Source organism: Chelon labrosus, assembly GCF_963514085.1.
Source record: "Chelon labrosus genome assembly, chromosome: 5".
NCBI classification, from domain to species: Eukaryota; Metazoa; Chordata; class Actinopteri; order Mugiliformes; family Mugilidae; genus Chelon; species Chelon labrosus.
Window position 1 is genome coordinate 3,059,604 of NC_140341.1, and position 26,285 is coordinate 3,085,888.

The 26,285-nt window shown below is 43.4% G+C and overlaps 1 protein-coding gene across 1 annotated transcript in view; it reads right to left on the reverse strand.

The window, feature by feature from the left end:
• Positions 1-26,285, reverse strand: part of kcnh3 (potassium voltage-gated channel, subfamily H (eag-related), member 3) — a gene marked incomplete at its 3' end in the record, with an annotated part of 148,829 nt that overhangs the window by 46,397 nt on the left and 76,147 nt on the right. Inside the window, exons 2-3 of the mRNA XM_084545598.1 lie at positions 7,750-7,983; positions 1,215-1,349 (exon numbers count right to left, since the gene is read on the reverse strand). Of these exons, the coding sequence (XP_084401724.1) occupies positions 1,215-1,349; positions 7,750-7,983 (369 nt within the window). The remainder of the gene's footprint in view (positions 1-1,214; positions 1,350-7,749; positions 7,984-26,285) is intronic.

Here is a 26,285-nt window from a genome sequence, read left to right on the forward strand (position 1 = left end):
AAGAAGCAGTGCAAGCTTAAAAGGGAAATATGTAGGCTAAGATCAAAAAGTCAAACATTATGGACACGTTCATATGAGTGTTATTTCTCCCTGCGTTATCACCACAAACACCAGTTTTCTGTCACACTTTCCTTTGAGTCTGAGTTTCAGCACAACACAACAAGACGACAAAATAAGACCAAATCAAGGAACTAAAATAAATTGAACTTTTGAAGGCAGCTGTTTGAACTTGAAACATTTCTCTGAGTCTATTTCCATAAAAACGTTTTAATCTGAAGTTCATTCAAATCTCAGGCAGGAAATTTTGTGTTGAATTGAGCATAAACTTTAAGTTAGTCGAAAGACGGAAACAGGAAGTGACAACAGTAAAAAAAAATAATTAAAAATGGTAAAGCCCGTAGGACGTGCAGGAGACTCTTTTAGTTTTTCTTCTTCATTGTTGGAAGTCTTCTTCAAGTCTTCTTCAAGTTAGATTACCATCTTCGACCATCTTCAAGTTGGAAGTCCACAAATATTTCCGCAACGTCACGATGATGTAGAATTAATGAAGTGTGGACCAACTGATCAGCATGATTCACGACGATTTGTAGCGCTTCCTAGCCTCCTAGCCTCCCAGCAAATAGGAGCTCTTTCTAGCTTTCTAGCTAATAGTAGCTCTTCCTAGCTTCTTAGTTGCCCAGCTAATATTAGGTATTCCTAGCCTCCCAGCAAACAGTAACTGATTTGAAACAAAACCAAAGTGCATATACTCCTTCCTGAGCTGCTCAGTCTCTCAGATTGCTGTAGGCAGCATAACCTGTTATACAAATTCTGCTATGGATGTCTGTGCTTGTGCAAAGAAGAAAATGTCAACAGACACTTTCTTCTTTGTCTGTGTCTGAGTTCATTTCCCTCATTCTTCGTTCAACTGCTGGGGACTCTTTGCACGAGAGTTTACACAAAGACCAAATGTCAAGCTGCTTCCAGCGACCTGTTATAAAAAGTGGACATTAACTCTTGTCACGATTAGCACTGTGTCCAATTGTCTCTGCAGAGTTTGAACTCTCAAACTGTGTTTGCCATAAAAACTTTTTAATTTGAAGTTCAGTCACCTCTTGAATTAACCACAAACTTTAAGTCAATTGACATACAACCAATTCCATTAATTTCCTGCATGTTTGACACAGTCCAGACGTCTATCACTGGGATTCAATGAACTGAAAAATGAAACTCACCAGTGTCAGGTCCGTGCTCAGGGTCCTGGTCCTTCTTCTTGTCCGAGATGTCCTTGTGGGACACAAGGAACAGAACCACCTCGCCCTTCTCATTCTTTATGGGCACGATGTCCAGAAGACACCAGAACTGTGTTCCTGGAGAGAACATGGACGCAGACATTTACAGTCAAAGCAGGTTTGACATAAACCTGGAGGTCTGCACTCCTAAGTGCTTTACATAAAAAAAAACATAAAACTAATAAAAAAACAATAAAGGAGAAACAAAGAACCAACGAAACATAAAAGAATAATGTAGGGCAATAAAACGGATCATGAATTCATAACTCCAATCTATCGGCAGGCAAACATAACGACCCAGGTACAATATGAGCATGTTAATCTTAGTAAAAGCTCGTCTGTATAAATTTTTAAAGTCCAGCGAGTCAACAGTTCCAATATTAATAGGAAGCTGATTCCACAAGATTGGGGTCAGCACAGCAAAGATCTCCTTTACTTTAGTTTTTTAGTTTCAGGTAATGGAAAGAAGGCAGAAATAAGAAGATGAGACTGGAAGAGCGATATAGTACGGAGTTAAAAGTTCGGAGATAGATGGAGAAGACAGATCTTTAGCTCTTCCTGGCTTCCTAACCTCCTAGCTAATAGTAGCTCTTCTTAGCTTCCTAGCTTAACAGTAGCTCTTCCTAGCTCCCTAGCCTCCTAGCAAATGGTAGCTCTTCCTAGCTTCCTAGCTAACAGTAGCTCTTCCTAGCTTCCTAGCCAATGGTACCTCTCCCTAGCTTCCCAGCTAACAGTAGCATTTCCTAGCTTCCTAGCCTCTCAGTAATAGTAGCTCTAACTAGTCGTAGTGACTACTACTACTCGTTCATAAATGCTCATGACGGTGGGTCGTGACCAGAGCTACACAGTGAGCCACTAATGGATTTAAAATGTATTTTTTAATTAATGGCAGAGAGAGAGTGAAGTTAATCAACCACTGATACCTGAATGGGAGTGATGGTAATCTAATTAGATACTGTCATGTACACAAACAAAGAGCATGGGGATTGGTTATTATTAGCTACAGCCTATGGCCCTGGTGTTCAGGGGGTCGGTCCTAATCATGGATGGATTATTGTATCATGTTAGACAGACAGGTTCCCAGATAATGAATCCTACTGGCTTTGGTGATATGTCACTTTTATTTGGCGCCACCATTTTCTGGTTGACATTTATGGTTTTGACTGAAATATCACATCTGCTTTCAATTTAGACATTTTGTTCATCTCAGGATAAACTGTAGTCACGTTAGAGTCCTTGGATTTTCCAGGTAGCGCCACCATTAGACGTGAATTGTGTGTCTGTACCTTAAAAGGTTATAGGTGCGTTCTTCCACCATTCCTCTAACATTTAATGTCCTGTCATGTTTGAATGAAGCCAAAAACAACTCCGACAAGTTCAGACACGGCTGAACATTAATTGAGAATGAGGGTCCATATGGAAGGCATCTGTACTTCAGCTCAGAGTAAACCAGACTGAGCTCTTGTGATTTGCTGCAGATCCATATTATCCAAGAAACAAGCTCAAAACACACTCGGACTTCAAATGAGGTTGCAGTGAAAAGTGAGTGCGGGAAGAAAAACAGGATGGACGAACAATGCTTCCATGCATCTAAAAGAATTTTATGCAGAAATGCTTTGACTTGAGAGGACAATGTGTCCCCAGAACTTCTCCACGTGAAAACCATACCGCTGCACGTTCATTACATTCAGAGGTAGCTCGTGCCTCGAAGCCTTAATCCCAGAGCTCCTTCAGCCTGGATGAAAAATTGCCTTTTCTCTTTCATCTATCAGAATTCACTCGATCCCCTGTGAGAGTATTGTTTCACTTTAAAGCTCCACAAGTCCGAGGATCGACAGAGATGAAGAACACAACAGAAAATATGTCCAGCTTTCACTATGGGATCCTCTTCTGAGTGTTTTACCATCGACATATTCAATCTACCGAGGAGTCTGGCAGAAAAACATTGAGATTTATTTATTTTGATTAAAGAATGAATGGAAACTACATTTTTTTAAATTTTGATTGATTTTTTTTTTTCACTGGTTTTAAATGTCTTTAATGTACACATGATGCAGTCAGTAGACACAACAGCAGAGGAAACGTATTGGAAGATATTTCTAAATACAATTTCTAAGAGTTTATAGCTCATAAGATCAACAGTTCTGAGAGCTGCCTTTGTGTTGCTGCAGAAAGGACAAAGAAAGTGAAGTGTTTTTTTTCCCCCCGTGTTGGATGTTTTTATAAGGATAAAACTTGAAATGCTTCCAGCACCTCCATATGTGACACTCAAAGCCACTATTTCTTACTGGAGATGTAATTCTCCTCAAAGTTATTCATTCAAAGGGGCATCCCAAAGATTTCTGTTTAAATAAATGCCCGTAAACCCAATAGTGACTGAGTCTATGGCCCACTGATGAAACTATAGCAGTATTTACATATTTCATTCTTATAAACTGTGTAAGTTACTGCTAATTAAACAGAATGCTAAATCGAAAGATGGCCAATGATGGAAACTGAACATTTCCAACGGCTACAGCTTCATGTTAAAAGCATTTGACCGGAACAAAACAAGCTGACTTTCATTATGAAGTAAAAAAAATATATATATCTTTATGTGTATGCAATGTGCTGCATCAAAACTGAGCCTGCAAAACAACAACAGTCAATTTGTTTTAGAGGCAGCCACATTGAGCTGTTAGATAAGGAGCTGCAGACGACAACATCTCAGCGGGTTAAGTTCCTCCTGTCACTGAGTTCTGATATTCGCAGAATAAAATCAGATCACAGCTGTTCACAGAATGATGGAAAACTGACTTTTATTGTCTGACTCCTTTATTTAAATGGTAGCAGCTGGTTTTGCTTTCCCAAAAAATTGTATTTGCTGTTGCCATCAGTGACTGCAGATGTTGCCATATCAACCAGGACATAAATGGTTTCCTGGTTGATTTGGTGACAGTGTTTAAGATTATATATAATATTAAATTATATATACTATGTTACGTGATAACATAGTGTAAGTTTGAACAGAAAAGGCTCCAGAATTGGTCCTTGGGGAACTCCACTCAACCTTTTAGTTTGGTAGTAGGTAACTGAAGCTATGACTTTAAAAATAATTTCCTAAAACAGTTGCAGTCTTTAACAAACATTAATCAATCAAGTGAAAATAATTAAATTGGACTATTTTTAGCGTCAACTACAGAAAATATTGTGCATGTGTATTATATCTTCTCTGTCGTGTCTTGTTAACAACAGAAAAAACACTTGTAAAGTTAAAATACTTTTTGCTGTTATCAGTTCTCAGCTGATTTTGTTCCCTTCATGGGATTTGTTGTCAATAGAAAAAAGCTGAATAATCACCAGCCTTATCCTTTAAATGCGGTTATCAGACAAAGATAAAGTAATCCCCTGCTTGCTAGTACATGAATGCATGAAATCAGACTAAAACAAGCTGTTTCGGTTTTCTGTTACTCACCTGTAATCTCTATGATCATATGGTGCAGAGCAGGGACTGATGGCCGACGGGGGATCATGCATGTAAATAATGCATTTAAACAAACAGGAGGATTACCTCGATGAAACCATGGGCCATGTTGAGGCCTGGTTTGTCCCTGTTTGACTGGAACATGATAATGAACAAAAGAAGCCGAGGCAGCGTGTACTGTCTGCAGTCCTGCCTCTCCATGCATAACTATGAGAGAGTGGATGAAGGAGGATAATACTCTAACATGACTGGTAATTACTGAGTGATTATGTTTGTTTACTGACTTCGGTTAGTTGTATACTGAATTATCTACAGTGCCACTTTAAAGTGTTTGCATCTGGTCTTGCATAAAAACATCAGAGGAATCCTGGAAGTAGACAAACAGAACCCAATCAAACTATTTAAAACAGAAACATTATTCTTGTGTATTTGTTTATACAGGAAAATGAATCATTTCTACATATCCGTGAATTGTAAAAGTAAGTGAAATGTTGTTTTAAGTTGTGCCCCAATAACAGCAACTACATGTTTCTAGTAACTGCTGATCAGTGGTCTACAGCAGCTTGGAGGAATTTTAGCCCATTCCTCAGAACAGAACCACTTCAGTTCTGAGATGTTGGTGGGTTTCCTCACATCAACTGCTTGCTTCAGGTCCTTCCACAACATTTCTATTGGATTAAGGTCAGGACTTTGACTTGGCCGTTCCTAAACATTCATCTAGTTCTTCTTTAACCGTTCTTTTGTAGAACCACTTGTGTTCTTGGTTCTCGTTGTCTTGCTGCATGATGACCCAGTTCATCGTGAGTGATCTTTGTTGGAGGACCACTCCTGTGGAGGGGAACAGTCGTCTTCAATCTGTCTGACTGTGGATTATTTGTGGGTTCCAAACTCTTTAGAGATGGTTCTGGAACCTTTTCCAGCCTGATGAGCAACAACAACTCTTTTTCTGAGCTCCTCAGAAAGCTCCTGTGTCCGTTGCCATCATACACTTCTACAAACATGTGTTGTGAAGATCAGACTGAGACAAATCCCTGATTTATTCAAACTAAACCAGGAACTGAACCACACCTGAGTCTCATTACATTGATGGAAACACTTCTGAACACATGGACTCTGATTGGAGCTTGAAATTAATTTCCGAGAGGTGCCCACACTTTTACAACTCACAGATATGTAATATTGGCGTATTTTTTTGAGTAAACAAATACACAAGTATCATATTTCTGTTTCAAGTGTTTGATTGGGTTTTCGTTGTCTACTTTCAGGAAAATATGCTGATGTTTTGAGACATTTTATACAGAAATGTGAGTAAATCTCAAGGACAGTGACTATCTGCAGTGTATCCATGATAAATACCACTGCTGTGCTTTGATACTGAAGAAAACTTAAAACGTGAAATGGATTTTTTTTTTCCCACAAAGATTTCTAAACCAACTTATGGATGTTTACACACGCGACAGAATTAAAACTGAACCTTATTAATGTATGCTGTAGTTATGCTTCTTTAGAACATTAACAACTGTAGTCAGAATAGCGACCATTACATTACAGACTCATTACTGACCTGTGATTAAAAGAGGTCACTGCGAATCATTCAGTATTGTAAATCGTGTTGAATAATTTATACGTAGTCAAGGAATAAAATAGAGTTTTCAGGTTGAGCCCCGGGCTTTGTGAGCGGCTGGATATAAAACGTGTTTGTTCTTTTCCTCTGCAGCTAAAACGTTGGATGGTGGTCGCGAGGAGAGAGAGAGAGAGACGTTATTTAACGGCTTCTTTTGTTGCCGGCCTCTATCTCTGAGGAACAGATGTGTCCACGTCTCTCCCATCTATACGTCGCCCTGCACCCCCACCCCGCTCCCCCTTTCATCATCAATGCATTGATTCATTAATAATTGACGAAGGGTGGATGAATAGGAGGAGGAAGCGTCGCCCGGTGTTTCGCTCTGGAGGTTTCAGGCTCTGTGAAGCATCTTCAGAAAATTTGGATTGTTGTTGGAGGCAGAGGCATAAAATGCTGCCGTCCTTCTCTCCTCATCACACACTTTATCCCTCATCTCCTCTTTGGTGTAACGCTCTAAACTAAGTGAACTCACACTCGTATCAGAACAGTTCAGACTTTCATCGCCGGATGGGATTCACGCCTTAATCACTCCTTTACCGACTGCAGGAGGAGGTGACGGGAGTTTGTTGCAGGGGAACATTTGATGTAGACACGACCAAAATAAAAACCTCCTCAACTTGGTTTCCTTTAATATTTGCACCACTCCTTGATGTACTGGAGCATCTGGCAAATAATTCATTCTTCTTATTTATCCTAATTAGGTATTTGTGGATACCACAAATATAATTCTTCTGCAACACCTATCCTACTTTAAAACGATTTTAAAGTAGGAATGTAGGAGCAGTAGTCTGGAAATAAAAAGCTGTGTGTCGTATTCATTTCTCTCTCTGCCTTTTCCTTAAAATAGTCTTATAATCTTATAAAATTCCATTTTCAAAATGAGCTTTAAGGTGGACTTCATTAAGATCACTTACTGAGAAGAACTGAGAAGTCAGCTCGACTTCCCCCGTCCACAGTTTAGTTTTGTGATCGAAAGTTTATCTGAAATCTCTCCATTGACAAACTAATTCTGCTCCTGCAAAGATCTGCCGGGCCAATCAGATCGTTTTGGGGCGGGGCTTCTGCAAAGATCAACTTTTTTTAATCTCCACCACCTTAAAAATGAATTGTCGAATTTGTCAAAACAGATGTGATCTGGAGTCTCTCTCGGGCAAAGAACAGAATTTACGACAACACGTGGGATTTTAGCATGAATTAAAAACTACAACACTGTGGTTCACTCAATTTGTTGTGAACTGTTCTGGAGAATTGGTTGTAGGATTATACTAATTGTGTGCAGAGTTTTTTTTTTTTTACTCAGCATAGGTTGAGATTCGTCCCATAATGAAATCCAGATGTTACCAGACTCATATTCTGATAAGTCAGTGTCAGTTGCTCTCCTGCAGCCTCACCTTCCTTCTTGTAGAAGACCAGCTCGGTCTTGAACTCCCTCCGGTCGTCCAGGGCTCCTTGGATCTGAGCCGTCGACCGGTCGCTTGTTTCAGGGCCGTACAGGAAGTGGCAGGCGCAGCTCTTCTGCATGAGCTCGGCTCGGGCGTAACCCGTGAGCTCGCAGAAGCCGTCGGAGCAGTAGACGATGGGGTAGAGCGACTGCACCTGGGCGTTACCCAGAACGAAGTTACTGTCTGGAAGGAGAGAGGAGAGAAAACAATCAGTTGATTTCTTCACTTGAACCAGATCTGAGTGGACTTTTCACAACTTTCTACATTTTGATCACGTATGCACGAGTAAATACATTCTTTATTTCATCATTTCTCTGTCTGCTGGTCAAAATATCTCGGACTTCAATTGAGAATTCTGCTTGAAGACAGTGTAAAAGTTGCAAAAGCTTTTATGGTCCTGCCAAAACTGAACCTCTGAGGAAACACTTCAAAGACATTTTCGGATTAGTAGATAAATATCAAAGTGTTTGCACAATATGTCCAAGTATCTGGGGCCCAGTCCGAGAAAAGAAAAGAAAAGAAAAGAATCACTACACTAGAGCATTCGCTGTTAGACTTGCATCGTATTTACAAGAAACCACTCAGCTCACTTCTGTCAGATATTCAAAATGATGCACATGAAAGCTTCGTTGTGAGGGAGCAGATCGGGTGAAGTAAACACTGTCAAGAGTCGCTGCCAAAGCCTTAAGAGCTTTCATTCATTGACGCCGTCGGTGGCGCACACACTCACCCTGGTCTTGTGTACACGCAGGAACTGACTAGTATCTGATCACGTGACAATAACAACATGGACGCCTCCTAGAAGACGGGTGAGGAGTCCAGTGGGTCGTTGGTTCATCTAATGTGTAGAAATACTTCACTAAAGACACATACTACGCGACATGTCAGTCCTGAAATACAACTAAAGTACTACTGCAGTGCATCTGAAAAGGCTAACGCTAACACTAGCAGAGGAACGGTCCTCTGGACAGCAGTCAGTTAACAACTTCACTAAACGTCCTGTGGTAACAGAGAGAAGGAGGCTGCACATCAACTATTTGATAAAGTTATTAGACCTTTAGCTGCTACACTATCCCATCTAACAACACGCTGTGGAGTACTATTAAATGCTACTGATGGTGCTGAGGTGCTGCATGTTTTTATACAGGCTATATATATATGTGAGTTGCAAAAGTATATGAACTGTTGTATTAACCCCTTGACACCTGAATTTTGAGTTTTTGCTTTCAAGCGGATGCTAAATTAAGTGGAGATTGTTAATTTGTCTATAGTACATTTGTCTATAGATATAATTTTAGGTATGATGCAAATTAAAAACAAATGGTAAAAATGGTAAAACATTTATTGCAATTATAAAATCTGTCAAATTCTAACTACACACTATAACACCAACTATTATAATCCAATTTGAAACAGAACTCAAGCTTTTCACTCAGGACCTCTAAACTTTAAAACGTTACGCTACGTATTCGTTAGCTTCCATTGACCGGATGTAGTTCCCACTCCGACTGGTCCTACGAGAAACTGGTGCTTGCAAAAGGTTCCTAGGTACGTAGTGAATGTGCACAAACCGGAATTGGCGAAATACATACGTTATCTCGGCTCCAGTCTGAGTGGAAGCTGTGTGTCACTCAGCGTCAAGGGGTTAAATGCTACTGATGGTGCCGAGGCGCTGCCTGTTTTTATACAGTCTATACATTTCTGCAGCTGTCTGTTCTCAGCATATGTATTCAGGTCAAGAATATAGATTTCATTACTGTCTACTGGGTTTTTGTTAGTGACATTATCAGAGACTAGTCAACTTCTTGCTTTGCAGCGACTTTGATGGGTGATCTGAAGCTGAGTGACGGTCAGAGAGGGTGTGTCTAAATAAAGAGCATTTGTCCACTGCATTTTTAGTTAATGGCCCCGAGGATGAACGCTGGACTATTTATTACTCTGTTGCTCGGTCGTTCCCACTGATCCATGAATTCTCAGGACCCTCTAAAAACAGTATTAAATATTTGATGGCCTAACAACGCGGTCAGTGTGTGAGAGAGAGAAAATGGAAGTGGTTAGACGGGAGGTGAGAAAGGAGCATTAGGATCCATGTTGCGCGTTAGCGTCGTATTCCCCGAGCCTATAGTCACAGAACAATCACACAATCTACGTCATTAGCTAATTACTCCCTCGCTGACATATCCGGTGATGCCAACACAAACAACAGATGAAAAAAAAAAAAAAAAAAGGTGTGGACCACCTTTGTTAGATTCCCAGCTGGATGTAAGTCTTCCTGTCTCAGCTGATCCTGTGGGAGTCAACCCTGATGTCATCCAGTGCTCTGGGCTAGCTCCAACTACACAACAACTCACTGTTTACACAGGAAACCCACATGTGTGACATGTCTGCCTATAGAATTATTTTATTATTGTCAACATTAAGGTTTATTATCTGAAGCTCAAATGAAGACCTAGCCTAGCGTAGCCTAGTGTAGCCTAGCATAGCCTAGCATAGCCTAGCATGTGGAGGGTTGATTCATGGACATCCAGGATTAACAAAAGTGTTTTAGGGACATGTCTTAAATGCTGGTCATGACTTTTCCGTCATGAGTTTCGCAGCTAGTTCGAACAACACTTCTTGTCCACCTTAGTCTCCTCCTGTCCACCCTAGTCTTGTCCAGTCCTGTCTACTCTAGTCTTGTCCTGTGTCTTTCTGTCCACTTTAGTCTTGTCCTGTCTTGTCCAGTCCTTTCCACTCAAGTCTTGTCTTGTCCAGTCGTGTCTACTCTAGTCCTGTCCACTCTAGTCTTGTCCTGTCTTGTCATGTCATGTCGACTCGGGTCGTGTCCAGTGTAGTTCTGTCCACTCTAGTTTTGCCTTGTGCAGTCCTGTCCACTACAGTCTTGTACTGTCTTGTCCAGTCATGTCCTATCTAGTCTTGTCTTGACATGTCCACTCTAGGCTTGTCCTGTCTTGTCTAGCCCAGTGCACTCTAGTCTTGTTAGTGCAGTCCTGTCCTGATTATTGATCCTCATGTAGGAAATCTAGAGTTACAGTAGTTTGGCCCAAGTCCCACCCACTAACATGGAGGGGGCGGAGCTTATATGACCTATACTGCAGCCAGCCTCCAGGGGGAGCTCTACTTGCTTTGACTTCAATTTAGAGGAGCTGTCATGGTGTCCACTTTTCAATAAAGCTCGCCCTTTTGGCACATTTTTGTATTTTTTTTTTTTTTTGACTTGTACAGAGCTCAGAGGTTTTTCATCCGTCACCACGGAATGAAACATCTCTCTAATCCTTGATTCTCACCTAAGCCTCAAAATGTACACCTGAACTTTTTTTTTTGCTTATTTTGACTATAAAAATGTCAAAAAATGTCCTGTGAGGAAGTGCTTTTGCCCATCTTTTATAATTTACTGCCTGTTACAGGAGCGTAATACCCGTCCAGGAGAGGTGCAGGTGACCTTCATGACACCATCTTGGCTGGAGAGGGCTTAGCTTTCAGAAACCGCTGGAATTTTTCCGATAGCGCAAACCATGATGTGATTACGATAATCCAAAGTGCACTTGGGCAAAGGAAACCAACCAAAGAAGCAGCTCGACAGGCAGAAAACAAACTTGGCTCCTTCACTCGTTCTCTGGTTTAGTTTTAATCCGGCGTGTCAGTCTGGAGAGAAGAAGGAACGAAAAACCTGCGGCAAGTTTTTCTGAACTGATGTCAGGACATGAGGATCAGCTCCATGCACACGTGATTAACACACCTGCATACGACTTAGACAAATGTCCTTGTTAATATATGGGTGGGAGTATAATAGAATAATGTTCTGTGTTTGTCCTGCACACTGTGTGCTCTGTGACGTAACAGATACTCAAACAATAATCTGTTCTGTACGTCCCTGCTCTGATCTGAAGCCTCAGGCTCCAGCTAACACTGACAAACGACAAAGCCTCAGCAACGGCACCGCGTCGACGTGGGCTCCCGTCCCCGGTCTCATCAACTTGTCGGCAACAATGATCCACTCGTTCCCCCGGGCGACAGCTGACTAGTCTACCCTGAACACAATGTCAAGCTGTTGAGCCGTGTCCCTGGCGAGGCCTTTTGTCCAGCGCCGAACCGTGATAAGAAGAAAGGTGCGCTCCGTTCAGCCTCATGTAACGTGATAACGTCGGCCGTTTGCCGGCGGCGGGTTTTAAATATTAAAAATAAAATATTTTTATCTGTATACACCAATCAGCCACAACATTAACACCACTGACAGGGGAAGTAAATAACACGGACTATGTCGTGACAAAACTTTGAGGCTTTTAATTGCTGCGTGCATTAGCAGCCGCTTCCTGCCAAATGATAACATTAAAAGTCGTCCGAGGCTAATGTGCTTTCTGAGGAAAAGCCTGGCGGGAGGAAGCGAGTCCTCGATTTACTTTTTATAACCAGTTTTTCTTCTTCATCATGTAGTTTCCTCTGAAACAGATAGAGTAGTTAAGAAAACACACAGCTGCTCGTTCAACATGTAAGTTTTTCTCGAGGCTACCGCTGCAGTCACAGTGGAGCAGGTTAACAGGATGCGTCCGACAAAAACTTAATTTAAAGTGTCTTAAGTTAAGCACACCAATCAGCCACAACATTAAAACCACTGACGGGAGCGTGACTCGACACACAGCTAACTCTCGGAGGTGGTGTCCATTTATTTTTGGCAACTGGCGAAATTTAAACAGCAAGAACGACAACCATTTAGCTCAGCTGTCTGCTCCTGGTCCTATATGAATACATAAATACACCAATCAGCCACAACATTATGACCACTGACAGGTAAATGACACTGACCATCTTGTGACAGTTCAGTGTTCTGCTGGGAAACTTTTGGACCTGGCATTCATTGGTGTGGATGTTACTTAGACATGTAGCACCCACCTAGACGAGACCAGGCACCCACACCCCACAGCAATGACACTCCTTGATGGCAGCAGCCATCCCCAGCAGGATGCAGCCTGACACAGACACACGCACAAAAACACTTTAGGAACAACAAAAAAAAAACAAAACATGAAGAACAGCACAAGGTGTTGACCTGGCCTCCAAATTCACTAGATCCCAAACTGATCAAGTATCTGTGGGATGATCCACAGAGGCCCCTCCCCTCAAAGCCCCCCCACTAACAACATCCTGTTGCCAGACACCACAGGACACCCTCAGAAGGCCCATGTCCATTCTCTGATGAGTCACCACAAGGGAGACCTACACAATAATAGGAAGGTGGTCATAATGTTATGCCTGATCAGTGTGAGTTAGTATTACTGAGTTTCGAGCAACTCTGTCTGTTTGAGGTCACAGTATAAAAAGTCTGGACCAAACTGGGGCAACGCAACATGTGCGCTTTAGAGAAAATATTAGATTTAATTTATCAATTTTTTCCCCGAGCGTGACGGGATTTAACGTTCGCTCTGAGGAAAACAGTTTAACCACGCAGCTCTTCAACACATCTCAGCCCTGAAGCTGTCTGACGGCCGTGAAGAGCTCCGAGGAAACCAGTTCCTCTAAACATCAAACGCTGCGTCTCTGTCGGCCTGGACCCCCGGCGGCGAGCGCTCTGAGAACCACAAAACCTACATCAGGACGGGACATGTTGATTCAACGAGCTGGCGAACTCAGAACTCTGCGCCGTAATACAAATCTCTGCACATGGGTTGTTGCTCATCTACAGCTTGAACCACAAACACAAGGCGTTGCATCCCAGGTCAGGTTTGTTCATTTCTTTTTTGGTATTTCAAGTTTGTTTTTAAAACTAGTGACTTAAAAAATAAAAGTGCAACAAGTCAAGCACATAAAAACAGCCCAGTGGGTCATTGCAGCAGACTAGCAGCGGTTCATCAAGTGCGTGGAGAGGATGAAGAAGTTGAACGAGGAGAAAGAAGAAGAAGGTTGAGAACGAGAGGAAGCAGGGGAAGAAGTTCCTCCTCCATCTTTATCTCCAACCCTGAATGTCTAGGGCAAAAGTAGACGACCAAGATGTCTCCACGTCTCCAGCTTCTTTTCAAACACTGGTTGTTTTTCTACCTCCATGTTTCTGTCCCTCCTGGAAACTCAGAAATGAATTGATTCCACTTAGCACTGAGGAGACATTACCACCAGAACCTCTACGCCTGATTCCGTTCTGTTCTGATGATGAACAATAGTCATTTAATAGAAAGTTTACCGGCCTCTCTTCACATTTGACAGGATATAATAAATGTTTTTCTGCGTTGCTCTTGGGGGGAGGAGGCTGCTGAGATGAGTAAAAGCCGGAGCTGAGGAGTCTCATCAGCAGCAGGGTGAGCGGGTTGTGTCTTAGGGCGACTCCTTCCCTTCGTTATTCTCTGGATTCTGCAGACACCTCGTCTCATTACCAACGCCTGACGTGACCAGACGTCATCTCTGCAGCTCTAAAGACCTCTTAGAGAACCTGACCTGAGAACCGCCTGTTCTTTAGTTTCCCTAAGAAGTTCAGACGTCATCTTTCATCAGCAAGAAGAAATGCCGTCCACGTCATCTGATTCTGTCTCTTACAAATCAATGTTCTGACTCAATTAGAAAGAAATGAAGCAGCAGCAGAATCTGCCTGAGGCCACCAACAGAGCCGTTGGCAGTCATGTTGCATTCTGGGTAATGTAGACACCAGAATAAAAGGATTGTTCTTTTTATTTATTTATTTATTTATTTAGAGGTGAGGATCATGGTTGAAAAGTTCACGGTGTGTTATCAGCACCGACATACCAGGAGGAGTAAGAAGACGTGGAACACTGCGGAACCACAGGAGGAGGAGGCAAAAGTAAAGGAGGAGGGGAAGGAGGAGGATAACGATAAGGAGAAGAAACAGGAGGAAGAAGGGAAGGAAAAAGAGGAGGAGGAGGAGGAGGAGGAGGGGGAGAGGAAGAAACAGGAGGGAAGGAATAAGGCGATGGAGAGGAGGATGAAAAAAGGATGATGAAAGGATGAAGGAGCAGTCGAGGAAGATGGAGGATGTGGAGGAGGAGGAGGAGAAGAACAAGAAGAATGAGGAAAGAAGAAAGAGAAAGAAGAAAAGGAAGAAGGTGGAGAAGGAAAGGAAGCAATGGAGTAAACATGAGAAGGAGGAGAAGAAGAAGGAGGAAGTGTAGAAGAAGGAGGAATAAGACAAGAACAAGAATAAGAAAACAAAGCAGGAGAACAAAAGAAGAAGGAGGATGAAGAGAAGAAGAAGAATGAGAAGGGGGAAGGGAAGAACAAGAAGATTGAGGAAGAAGAAAGAGAAGGGTGAAGAAAGTGGAGAAGGAAAGGAAGCAATGGAGTAACCATGAGAAGGAGGAGAAGTAGAGGAAGAGGATGGAGGAGGAGAAGAAGAAGGAGGAATAAGAGGAGAACAAGAACAATAATAGGAAAACAAAGCAGGAGAACAGAAGAAGAAGAAGGAGGAGGAGAAGAAGAAGAATGAGAAGGGCGAGGGGAAGAATGAGGAGGAGGAGTAGAGGAAGATGGATGATGATGATGAGGAGGAAAAGAACAAGAAGAATGAGGAAGAAGAAAGAGAAGGAAGAAAGGAAAGGAAGCAATGGAATAACAATGAGAAGGAGAAGTAGAGGAAGAGGACGGAGGAGAAGAAGGAGGAGGAGAAGGAGGAGGAATAAGAGGAGAACAAGAATAAGAAAATGAAGCAGGAGAACAGAAGAAGAAGAAGAAGAAGGAGGAGGAGGAGGAGGAGAAGAAGAAGGAAAAGGAGGAGGATGATGGAAAAAGGATGAAAAAGAGGAGCAGTAGAAGTTGGGAGGAGGAGGAAGAGGAGAAGACGATGAAGAAGAAGAACGAGGAGGAAGAAAAGGAAGAAGGTGTAAGAGGAGGAAAATGTTTTTTCCCCAACTTTCTCTCCAACCCTGAATTGATTGAGGAAGGAGGAGGAGGAGGAGGAAGAGGAGGAAAAATCAAGTGTTTAGGTGGTTATTAGTAGACCAGATCATCAGGTTCATACCTCCACTCAGTCTGTTCTTCTTCTATGGTTTCAACATCGACCGTAGCCTCTTTCATACACGAGCTGACCACTACAGACGCTCTGCTCGTTATACAGTTAAACTCACTACATTACAAACGCTCCATACTTACTAATACTAATTATTTATTATTCCTGGGGGCGTTTGATTTGTTATGGACAGAGTATGAGACGGAGAGACCAGAGAGGGATCGACCCTCCAAACACGCCTGAAGGCACAGCAGCTGCACGGCTTTGATGAATAATCTAACACACAGGCCTGGCAACGGACCTGACACGACTACAGATCTGGACCCAGCGAGGCTCTTTATGTGAATGAGGAGGAAGAGGAGGAGGAGGAGGAGGAGGAGGAGGAGGAGGAGAGATGAGAGGAGCTACTGCCACTAGATTACCAATCTGAGACAACATCTGGAAGACTTGGAGCGATTCAGACGATGTGAACAAAGCCAGAAATGGGGGTTTGTCAAATGGAATCCACACGTCCTCTAATCCACTTCCACTTCGGGCTCGGAGCTGTCAAAAGGGAGCGCTCCTCCGTCAAGAAATCACAATCCTCTCCTACTGCGCTGGGAGAAAGTGAAGTGAGCAGCATGACAAACTAATTAACAGCAGCCGGCGCTCTGAGTTAACGATATGACAGCGACGAGGACGTGGATTTGAAATGTGGGACTGGTCAACCTTTACGAGGAACCCCCTGACGGGAACATTATGAACCTGCAAAGAGCTGGAAGTGGCTTAACCCCGTGAAGCCTGGCACGTGAAATATTAGTCAGGAAAATCTGTTCTTTTGAAATTGAAGTGGTTAAAAGGGCCTTTAAAAAAACAGACCAACAAAAAGAAAAGAATATGAATTGTATTTGGAACATTTCACCCTTTTTAGGTCTTCTCTGATTTCTGATCAAGCATACCATTATGACCACCTTCCTAATATTGTCTAGGTCCTGTCCTGTTGAGGCCTAGACTCCTCTAGACCTCTGAAGGTGGAGCTGTGATATCTGGCACCAAGACGTTAGCAGCAGATTCTTTAAGTCCTGCTTTAAGTTGCGAGGTTGAGGCCTCCATGGATCGGATTTGTTCGTCCAGCACGCCCCATAGATGCTCGATTGGATTGAGATCTGGTTTGAATTTGGAGGCCAAGTCAACACCTCGAACTTGTAGTCCTGAACCATTTTTGCTTCGTGGCAAGGTGCATTATCCTGCTGAAAGAGGCCACAGCCATCAGGGAATACCGTTTCCATGAAAGCATGTACTGTCTTCAACAATGCTCAGGTAGGTGTGATGTGTCAGAGTAACATCCACATGGATAGCAGGACCCAAAGTTTCACAGCAGGACATTGCCCAAAGCATCACACTGCCTCTTTGTCTGCTTGCTTTCTTCCCATAATGCATCCTGGTGCCATGTGTTCCCCAGGCAAACGATGCACAAGCACCTGGCCATCCACCTGATTCACCTTCTTCCATTGTTCCACGCTCCAGTTCCCACATGTCCATTGTTGGTGGACAGGAGTCAGCATGGGCACCCTGACTGGTCTGCAGCTACACAGCCCCATACACAACAAACTGAAATCCACCAGCATTCATTTCTCCAGCAAACTGAGCTACAGTAGCTCGTCTGTTGGATCGGACCACACGGGCCTTGACCCTGTCATCGGTTCACCACTGTTCCTTCCTTGGACCACTGCAGACCCAGAACACCTCACAAGAGCTGCAGCATTGGAGACGTTCTGACCCAGTCGGTCTAGCTACAGTTTGATCACATTTTCCCTGCTTCATCAACTTTGATGACAAAATGTTCAGCTAAATCCCGCCCACTAACAGGTGTTGCGATGAAGAGATAATCAGTGTTATTCACTTCACCTGTCAGGCATCATTATGTTATGCCTGATCGGTGCATGTGACTGGTCCGGCCCTCTTCAGATCTGTATGTGGCCCCTGACCTGAAACCCCTGCTCTAGAGGATAATAGAGAATAGACGGCTGGACGTACATTTGACAGTTTGTCTTCTTCAAGCTTCCTCTCTTTGCACTGCATGAGAATTACCGAGCAGCCCTCAGTGAAACAGCGTCTCCTTAGTCTCCAGGTAGATGTAGGAAGCAGCAGCCTCCCGTTGAGTTCACTGACAGGTTTTTAAGGCTGTTGCTAGACATTTGAAAACACATTTCCTTGTTTCTCAGCAGTCAGACAAGCACGGAGAAATCTCCCTCCCACACGCCGTACTACCCAGACGCCTTCTCTCTCTCTTCTGTTGCAGCCATTCCCGTAAAAGTAACTGTTGTTCAACATTTATTAGCTCCAGCCGCAGAAGTACACGGAGAAACTCAACACAACAGCAAAGAAATCAAAGCTAGTGAATACAGAATGATACCGATACAGGTAGATATTCACTGTGGTGGAGGCTCCTTGCGTAGGCTACAAAGTAGGCTCTGCAAAGATTAATAGTGGAAGAATAAACCAAGCTGAACACTAAAGCTAATGCTACATACTGCACGCTCTTCAGCTTGCAAGACTCTAAGAAGAGCTACTATTAGGTGGGAGTCTAGTAAGTTAAGAAGAGCTAGTATTAGCTGGGAGGCTATGAAACAAGGAGGAGCTACTATTAGCTTCCAGGCTAGGAAGCTAGAAAGCACTACTATTAGTTGGGAGGCTGGGAAGTTAGGATGAGCTACTATTAGCTGGGAGGCTAGTAAGCTAGTAACAGCTACTATTAGCTGGGAGGCTAAGAAGCTAGATAGAGGGATTATTAGCTGGGAAGCTAGGAAGTTATTAGAACTATTGAGAAAGAAAACAGTTTGCAAATATACAAAATTGAAGCAGTGTTTAGCGACCACCTGCACAGCTGCAACTCATTCAGAGTGACAGCTGGAGACACTCATCTCTCTTTATGTACCACACATCCACAGTTCAGATCCAAAAATTGTGTTTTTAAAATTTCACTTCAAGAGGTACTACAACTAAACTATGCTTCACATTAACATCGATGTCATTTGTCCTCGCATAGAGTGGACGGATAGCGGCTGAGTCCATATCTGAAGGACACCTCTGACCTCGCTCTGAATAACCAAAAGAGGACGAGTCTTTAATGGAATAATGGATCACGCCGTTGGATTAGGATGCGGTGAATGAAGCTGGCTGCTGACCTGAGTTCAGTTTAAATGGACCGGTACGCAGCGCTCCGACTGCCGTTGCACATTAAACAGGTGCTTTGAAGTAGACCTTGCCAGCAGCAGTGGCCAGCTCTCATACCAGCTATCCATCAGTAACACCGGGCAGCTTCGTCCTGCTCTGACACACTTTATTCCCCTTGTTTTCTTTTACTTCCATGCTCCCACCACTCTTCTTCTCTTGTCATTTTCATTATTCATCTGTATTTGCTGTCCTCTTTCTTTTCCCGCTGATATGTAGTGAGCTTCAGTACAGCTGTCCGGTTCATACTCATCAGGACTGGTACGTGATATGAAGGTGTGAAAGGCTCTGTCATTATGTTAGTTTATATATCTTTCAAATGCAGGCTCTGAATCAAAGCGGTGTGGTGAACCCACAGCCATAAACTTTAACTATTGATTAAGAGAAAGCCATCTTGGATACAAGCGACTGAAATTAGTATTCTCTGCAGGGTGGCTGGGCTCAGTCTTAAGGTATGGACAAACCCAAACCGACTACTGTGTCTACTGTGACAACACCTCACGTCTCCTGTGTCTGGACCAAAACATTGCACTTGAACACGACGCAGAGACTAAAGCCAACAACCAGCTGGTACATACGTTCTACACCTAAATAACTCTTCATACCAGCAGGTGGCAGAAGTTTGTTTTCATCATTCAAAAAGGGAAACAGGAAGAGCTACTATTAGCTGGTTGGCTAGAAAGGTAGGAAGAGCTTCTGTTAGCTGGCAGGCTAGGAAGAGCTACTGTTAGCTGGGAGGCTAGGAGGAAGAGCCACTATTAGCTGGGAGACGAGGAAGACAGGAAGAGCTACTATTAGCTGGGAGGCTAAGAAGTTAGGAAGACCTGCTATTAGCTGGTAGGCTAGAAAGTTAGGAAGAGCTACTGTTAGCTGGGAGGCTAGGAAGAGCTACTGTTAGCTGGGAGACTAGGAAGAGAGGAAAAGAGATTCTATTAGCCTACAGTTTATTCATTCTCGATGTTAGTGAGTGGATGCACCACTGAGACATCTCGGAACAGAGCCACTGCTTCTTCTCGTCAAAAAGGTGCAAGGTGAGGTGGTTGAGGCATTTGGTAAGGACTCATTCTTGGACGTTTACCGGCACGCTCACCTGGAACAAGACCCCCTGGGTTGGACCCAGAATTTCCTGAAGGGATAGCATATCTTGATTGACCCGGGAATGCCTCGGAGATTCCTCATGTGGAAGAAGAACGAGGCTGAAATTCAATTCTTCCTCTTGCTGCAATGCGACCTCACTTTGGATAAGCTGATTAAAATAACGGATGTATGGGCAGACAGCAAACAAATTTTGAATATGCGCTAAATTTATGCATTAAATCCTCCTTTATTCAGGTTTAAGAGGGAATTATCTGTATGCAGGTATTCACATCCAGATTTATGCAGCTTTTTTTTTGGGCTTCACATCAGTCTGTGGTGAGTGTGTTTTTTGGGCTGGCGTGTCGGATGGACTGAGGCTGGATGCTAGTTATAGCCAGTCTGGTAATCAGGGTCCCTTCAAAGAGCCTTTGAAGGGACCCTGCAGCTTTGAAAGGAGGAAATAGTCGGGGTTGTTTGTGTGTGCGCCTCTGTCCTCTGATACCCTTTAGGGAGGGGGGGCATTATATAACTCCAGGGGCACCTTCATTTAGCAGTGTAGCAGATTAAGAAGATGAGCATCTCTGTCTGTAAATAGTCGTGGGTATATTCACAGATTGAACGGACGGGGATTTAACGGCAGACTGACGGCGCTCCAGGTAACTACGACTGGAGACAACACCTGATTCAACAGGCCTGTCACGTGATTTAAAAACACATGCCAGGACAAGGACGAAGCAAAAAGCAATGGATACAGAGACTATAGGAACAGGAGTAAAGATGGGAGCAGAGGGAGGACACAGTCTGTTCTATGAGGCATCCTGATAAAAGGACACATATGTTTCAGACAGAACAACCTGGCCGTGGCATTGAGGGTACTTGTACTCATGCTTTTTATTGTTCTCAACTCTTTTCTTTCTTTCTACAAGTTAACAAATCACCCGGCGTCAGACACAAGTGTCCTTGGGGTTGACGTTAAGGAAGGAGAACTTGTATTTATTCTCTAAACGGAGTAGCTACTAGTCTACTACTTGATATTCTTTTTTGCCTCTCTCATCCAATACTGATTTTATTTTTTATCCGAGGTCGATCCAGGTCCCTATCCGATCTCAAACGTAAAGCTTCAGTGAAGCAAGATACTGGTCCAATCATTTTAAAAATGCCTGGATTGGGACATCCCTACACATTTGTCCAAATCTCAGTCCAATTCCCACTTCGGTGCCCAGGCAAGACTCTAAGGCCATGCTTACTTTATCTTCTTACAGCAGACATTATTTATTTTTTCATTCATTTTCTGGAACCGCTTGTCCCCGTGAAGGGTCACGAGGGGGTTGGAGCCTATCCCAGCTGTCACTGGGGCAAGAGGCGGGGTCCACCCTGGACAGGTCTCCAGTCTATCACAGGGCTAACACAGAGAGACACGCACACCTACGGCCAATTTAGAATCACCAATGAACCTAACCAGCATGTCTTTGGACGGAGGAAGCTGGAGAACCTGGAGAGAACCCACGCAGACACAGGGAGAACATGCAAACTCCACACAGAAAGGAACCAGTCGGCCCATGGATTAGAACCCAGAACCTTCTGGCTGTGAGACATCAGTGCTAACCACCTCAGTGCCACCCTTCGTTGTATATATCTCCTTTAAAAATACATCAAAACTGAGCTAAACAACTCTTCACCTAACCAGCTCTGAGTCAACCTCTCAACACAAACTATAAAATAACACCTAATAAGAACGTGAATTAGGTTCCCGTGCACAGATCTGTTATTACAGCTTCACTAGACTGAGCTCCAAAGTGAATGGTAGAGCTGTTTACTGGCCCTCCAGCTAATATTGTTCCTCTGGCATCCTTTCATCTGACTGATGGATGATTTAATTGGGAGAAATAATCCGTCCAACGCTCGCCGCTTCTTCTCTAGCAGCGTACAGTCCGAGTCTTTTCGTTCCACCCGCTGCACTTTTATCGGTTGAAAGTCAATATGCTTTCATGCCAGTGTTTATTCTGTCACTTTTTAGCCATTTCTGTCTTTCACGGTTTCAGTCGATGAAAAGTCAACTTTTAATTATTACATTTAGTCAAACTGCAGCTAACAACATTCATTTTAGCAGCTGTTTCATGTCATCTTTAGACTAAATAGATATTTTCAAAAAAAAAATAAAAAATCAGAAGCAGTTCAATGTCTGAACACATAGTATTGAGATAACTTGTGCCAGACTCATGGGTGAAGCAAAATAACATTTCAAATCTTAAACTATAAATTGCAGCCTTGCAGCTTGAATAGTTCACTGTTTTACCTTCGGAAGGCAACAACTTCATGCAAGTAGTAAAGTTCTTAGATGAGATTTCTATAACTTCATAGTTTGTGATGGAGGCTGCAGAATTATCAGTGATGCTCCTTCAAATGTCGTATTCTTCCTCCTCATCTGTAGCCGCAGGGCTTGTAGCAGCTAGCTAGTTTAGCTAGGCTAACGCTAACAGAGATCAGATAGGCCCCTTATCCAATCACATGACAGGTACGCACATTTTGTAAGCCCACATGAAGAAGTCATGACTTATGAATGTACAACATTCAAAAAACATTCTAGTCTTGTCTCATTTGTTAACATTTCATCAGATATAAGTTTCAGCTCGTCAACATCTCATCTCAGTCATAGACGAGTATCTTTACGTGATCGTCTTCACCGATGTTAAAAGCCTTTTAGGTGAATAACATTTACCTTCTCTGTCATCTCTCCTAACCATTTCTATCTGAACACACATTCATTTGAGAATTTGATACAATTTTTAACCAACGAAATCTAAAACCGTAAGAGACGACAGAGTATTAACCATAAAACCACAAATCCATGTGTCGTATGACCCACTGCAGCTCCAACCATCTGCCATCAGCCCGTGTGTGAATACATTCGACAGGGTGATCCGTCTCTGAGGACAGATCAACGCCCGTTGACACCCCATTGAACTCTCTGACCTCAAGCCGAACCCTTTCCTAAAGCTCACGGTTCACTGCTGTGGTTGATTCTAGATGTCAGTGTGAATGCACGTACACATAGATCATGTGCGCCGATGCTTAGGGCTAATGTTAAACGTGCTGCCAAGAGTCCCCTAGGACCCTCCATACTGGGCAGACTGGGGAAAAGAGATAAGGAGAAAGACTGGATGAAGTGAGGCTCGATAACTGGACGTCAATGATGGATTTGGTGAGATTAGCTGAGTAGGTGGTCTTTAATGTGACCCAGGACTCATTGTGTGTTCACACTATCAAAGGAAGGAGGTCACATGTGTCCCAGACCACCTCCACATGTGGACCGGGATCAGATCACTCAAATGCATGCTCAGTGGCATTGAGGCATTGATTGTAAATGTCCAACTTAAAGTACAGGTGTCAACTGCATTGACTCGCATTGATACCGTTGACACCTGTACTTTAAGTTGAACTTCTGTGATCAGATTCACCAGGACGGATTTTAATGCAACGTCTGAAGCTTGTTCCATACTCCACGAGAAGCGAGAAATTAGTTCTTGTTCCTACAGTCCTCATAGGCCCCTCCGACTGCAGCATACATCACACGTGCAAAGCATTGTGGGAGATGGACGACGAGGAGAGGCAGATGTCGGACGGTCGTTTTTGACGACTGCGTCCGTCGGATTAAGCCGTTCATTTAGCATGCACCCACAACGCAGTATGCCGAGATAACAGAGTGGCCGCTAGCATTTCTAGTTTTCCGCATTAACCACACCCACGTCCAGTTTCTGACCAATCACAGAATAGTTGCCGGTCATGGCACAAGAGAACGAGCTGCTAGAACTCCCAAACGAAAGCTGCAAGAACAAAAGGGCTTCTCGCTACTTGCAGAGTACGTAACCGCCTTGAGAGATTATGTCTGTGAAGGTTCTCAGTCATCCAGGTTTACCCAAAAAGCAAAGCTGAAACAAGATGGACAAAATGGACATTTCACCAAGAAACATGAAACTCTAGGGTGTGTTTGTAATGAAACACTTGTTTTGCAGCTTCTCTTGCAGGTGTTTACTCTTAAGATACTTCTACCCTCCTCCAAGAGACCAAGGAGGACTCATTAATCTGCGAAGAGCATCTCTAGCTGCAGACCCTTTGTAGACCCCGTTAAGCTAATAACTCCCATAAGGCGTTGTATCAATCGTTTTAAGGTAGCTTCTATAAGGTAGCTTTTATTATTGCTGCTCCGGTCCTTGTGTGAGCAGACCCACATATACAAACACACACCTTGGTGACGACATTCGGGCTCCGAGGCAAAAGCCAGTCACCCTCCTCCTCCAGCCAGAGTGTGACAGGAGCAGAAATAGCAAACTAAATATGTTGCTGTCAGAGCTGTCGGCCGCTGGCTCGGTACAGTGAGCGAATAAATGTGTGTGCTGACGTGACGAGAGGTTCATCCAGCTGCAAACTCCCCCCTAATCAGACTACCTAAAAGCCAGTTATGTAAAAAAAAAAAAAAAAAAAAAACCCTCAGAGTTCAAAGCTGCCGAGCGGTGACATTTTCTCTTTCAGTTGTACAAGACTTTCTAGAATAATTGTCCATTCGACGAGCAGCACAAACTTTAGGCTTTTAATTGCTGCGAGCATTAGCAGCCGCTTCCTGCCAAATGACAACATTAAAAGTCGTCCGCGGCTAATGTGCTTTCCGGGGAAAAGCCCGGCGGGAGGAAGCGATTTACTTTTTACAACCAGTTTTTCTCCTTTATCATGTAGCTTCCTCTCAAACAGATAGAATAGTTAAGAAAACACACAGCAGCTCATTCAACGTGTAACTCTGAGGCGTCTTCGAGGCTGCGCTGCAGACACAATGGAGCAGGTTAGGAAGACGTGTCGGACAAAAACTTCATTTAAAGTGTCTTAAATTAAATACAATCACACCAATCAGCCACAACATTATAACCACTGAGAGGAGAAGTAAATAACATTGACCATCTTGTGACAGTTCAACGTTCTGCTGGGAAACTTCTGGACCTGGCATTCATTGGTGTGGATGTTACTTAGACATGTAGCACCCACCTAGACCAGACCAGACATGTCCAACAAAAACTTAATTTAAAGTGTCTTAAATTAAATACAAGCGCACCAATCAGCCACAACATTAAAACCACTGACGGGATCATATCTTGACACACCGCTAGCTCTCAGAGGTGGTGTCCATTTATTTTGGGAAACTGGTGAAATTTAAACAGCAAGATCGACAAACATGTAACTCAGCTGTCTGCTCCTGGTCCCATATGAATAAACACATACACTGATCAGCCACAACATTATGACCACTGACAGGTAAATAACATTTAAACCATCTTGTGACAGTTCAGTGTTCTGCTGGGAAACTTCTGGACCTGGCATTCATTGGTGTGGATGTTACTTAGACATGTAGCACCCACCTAGACCAGACCAGGCACCCCCACCCCATAGCAATGACACTCCTTGATGGCAACAGCCATCCCCAGCAAGATGCAGCCACAAAAACACTTTAGGAACAACTAAAAAAAAAAAACATGAAGAACAGCACAAGGTGTTGACCTGGCCTCCAAATTCACTAGATCCCAAACTGATCAAGTATCTGTGGGATGATCCACAGAGGCCCCTCCCCGTCTTTACACATAGGACCTCAACAACACCGAACATCGTAGGACTGTGCAGCTTAAACGTCTGGACAAAGAAATGTGAGACGAAGCATCTGTGTGTGTGTGTGTGTGTGTGTCCGTTCCCTGCCAGCAGCTCTGTGTCCCAAAGATACTGGGCAATGTTGCCAGGCGACAGGTACCAATTGTGTTGCGTTTCCGTGGAGACAGTCGGGAGGGTGGGGCTTTGATGAGAAGAACACAGTGTTTTCTGACTCTGTCACACACACACACATGCACACACATTCGTGTTTCCATCCTTTGAAAGGACTTTCCGTTGACATGATGTACTTCCTCAGCCCTTTACCCCGACGATAACCTCACTGTAACCTTTACCCTAAAAAACAGGTCCCGGCAGTTTGCAGGTCTGCGAGGTATTTAATTCTATTTTTAGAGTAAAGGTAGACAGGTGAAGAAAATTTGGAAAGGTTTGGGTTTTCTGAGTTGAAACAAAACCAAGGTGGGAATGTGAACTGCTCATCTATCAGTAAACTACTTGATAAACATTAAATCTCTTGCTAGTAGCCAGACGACAGACCGACTTCCCGCCACAAGACATTTGCAAACAGAGGAGTCATGTGACTTCCAGGCCAGAGTGAGGATGT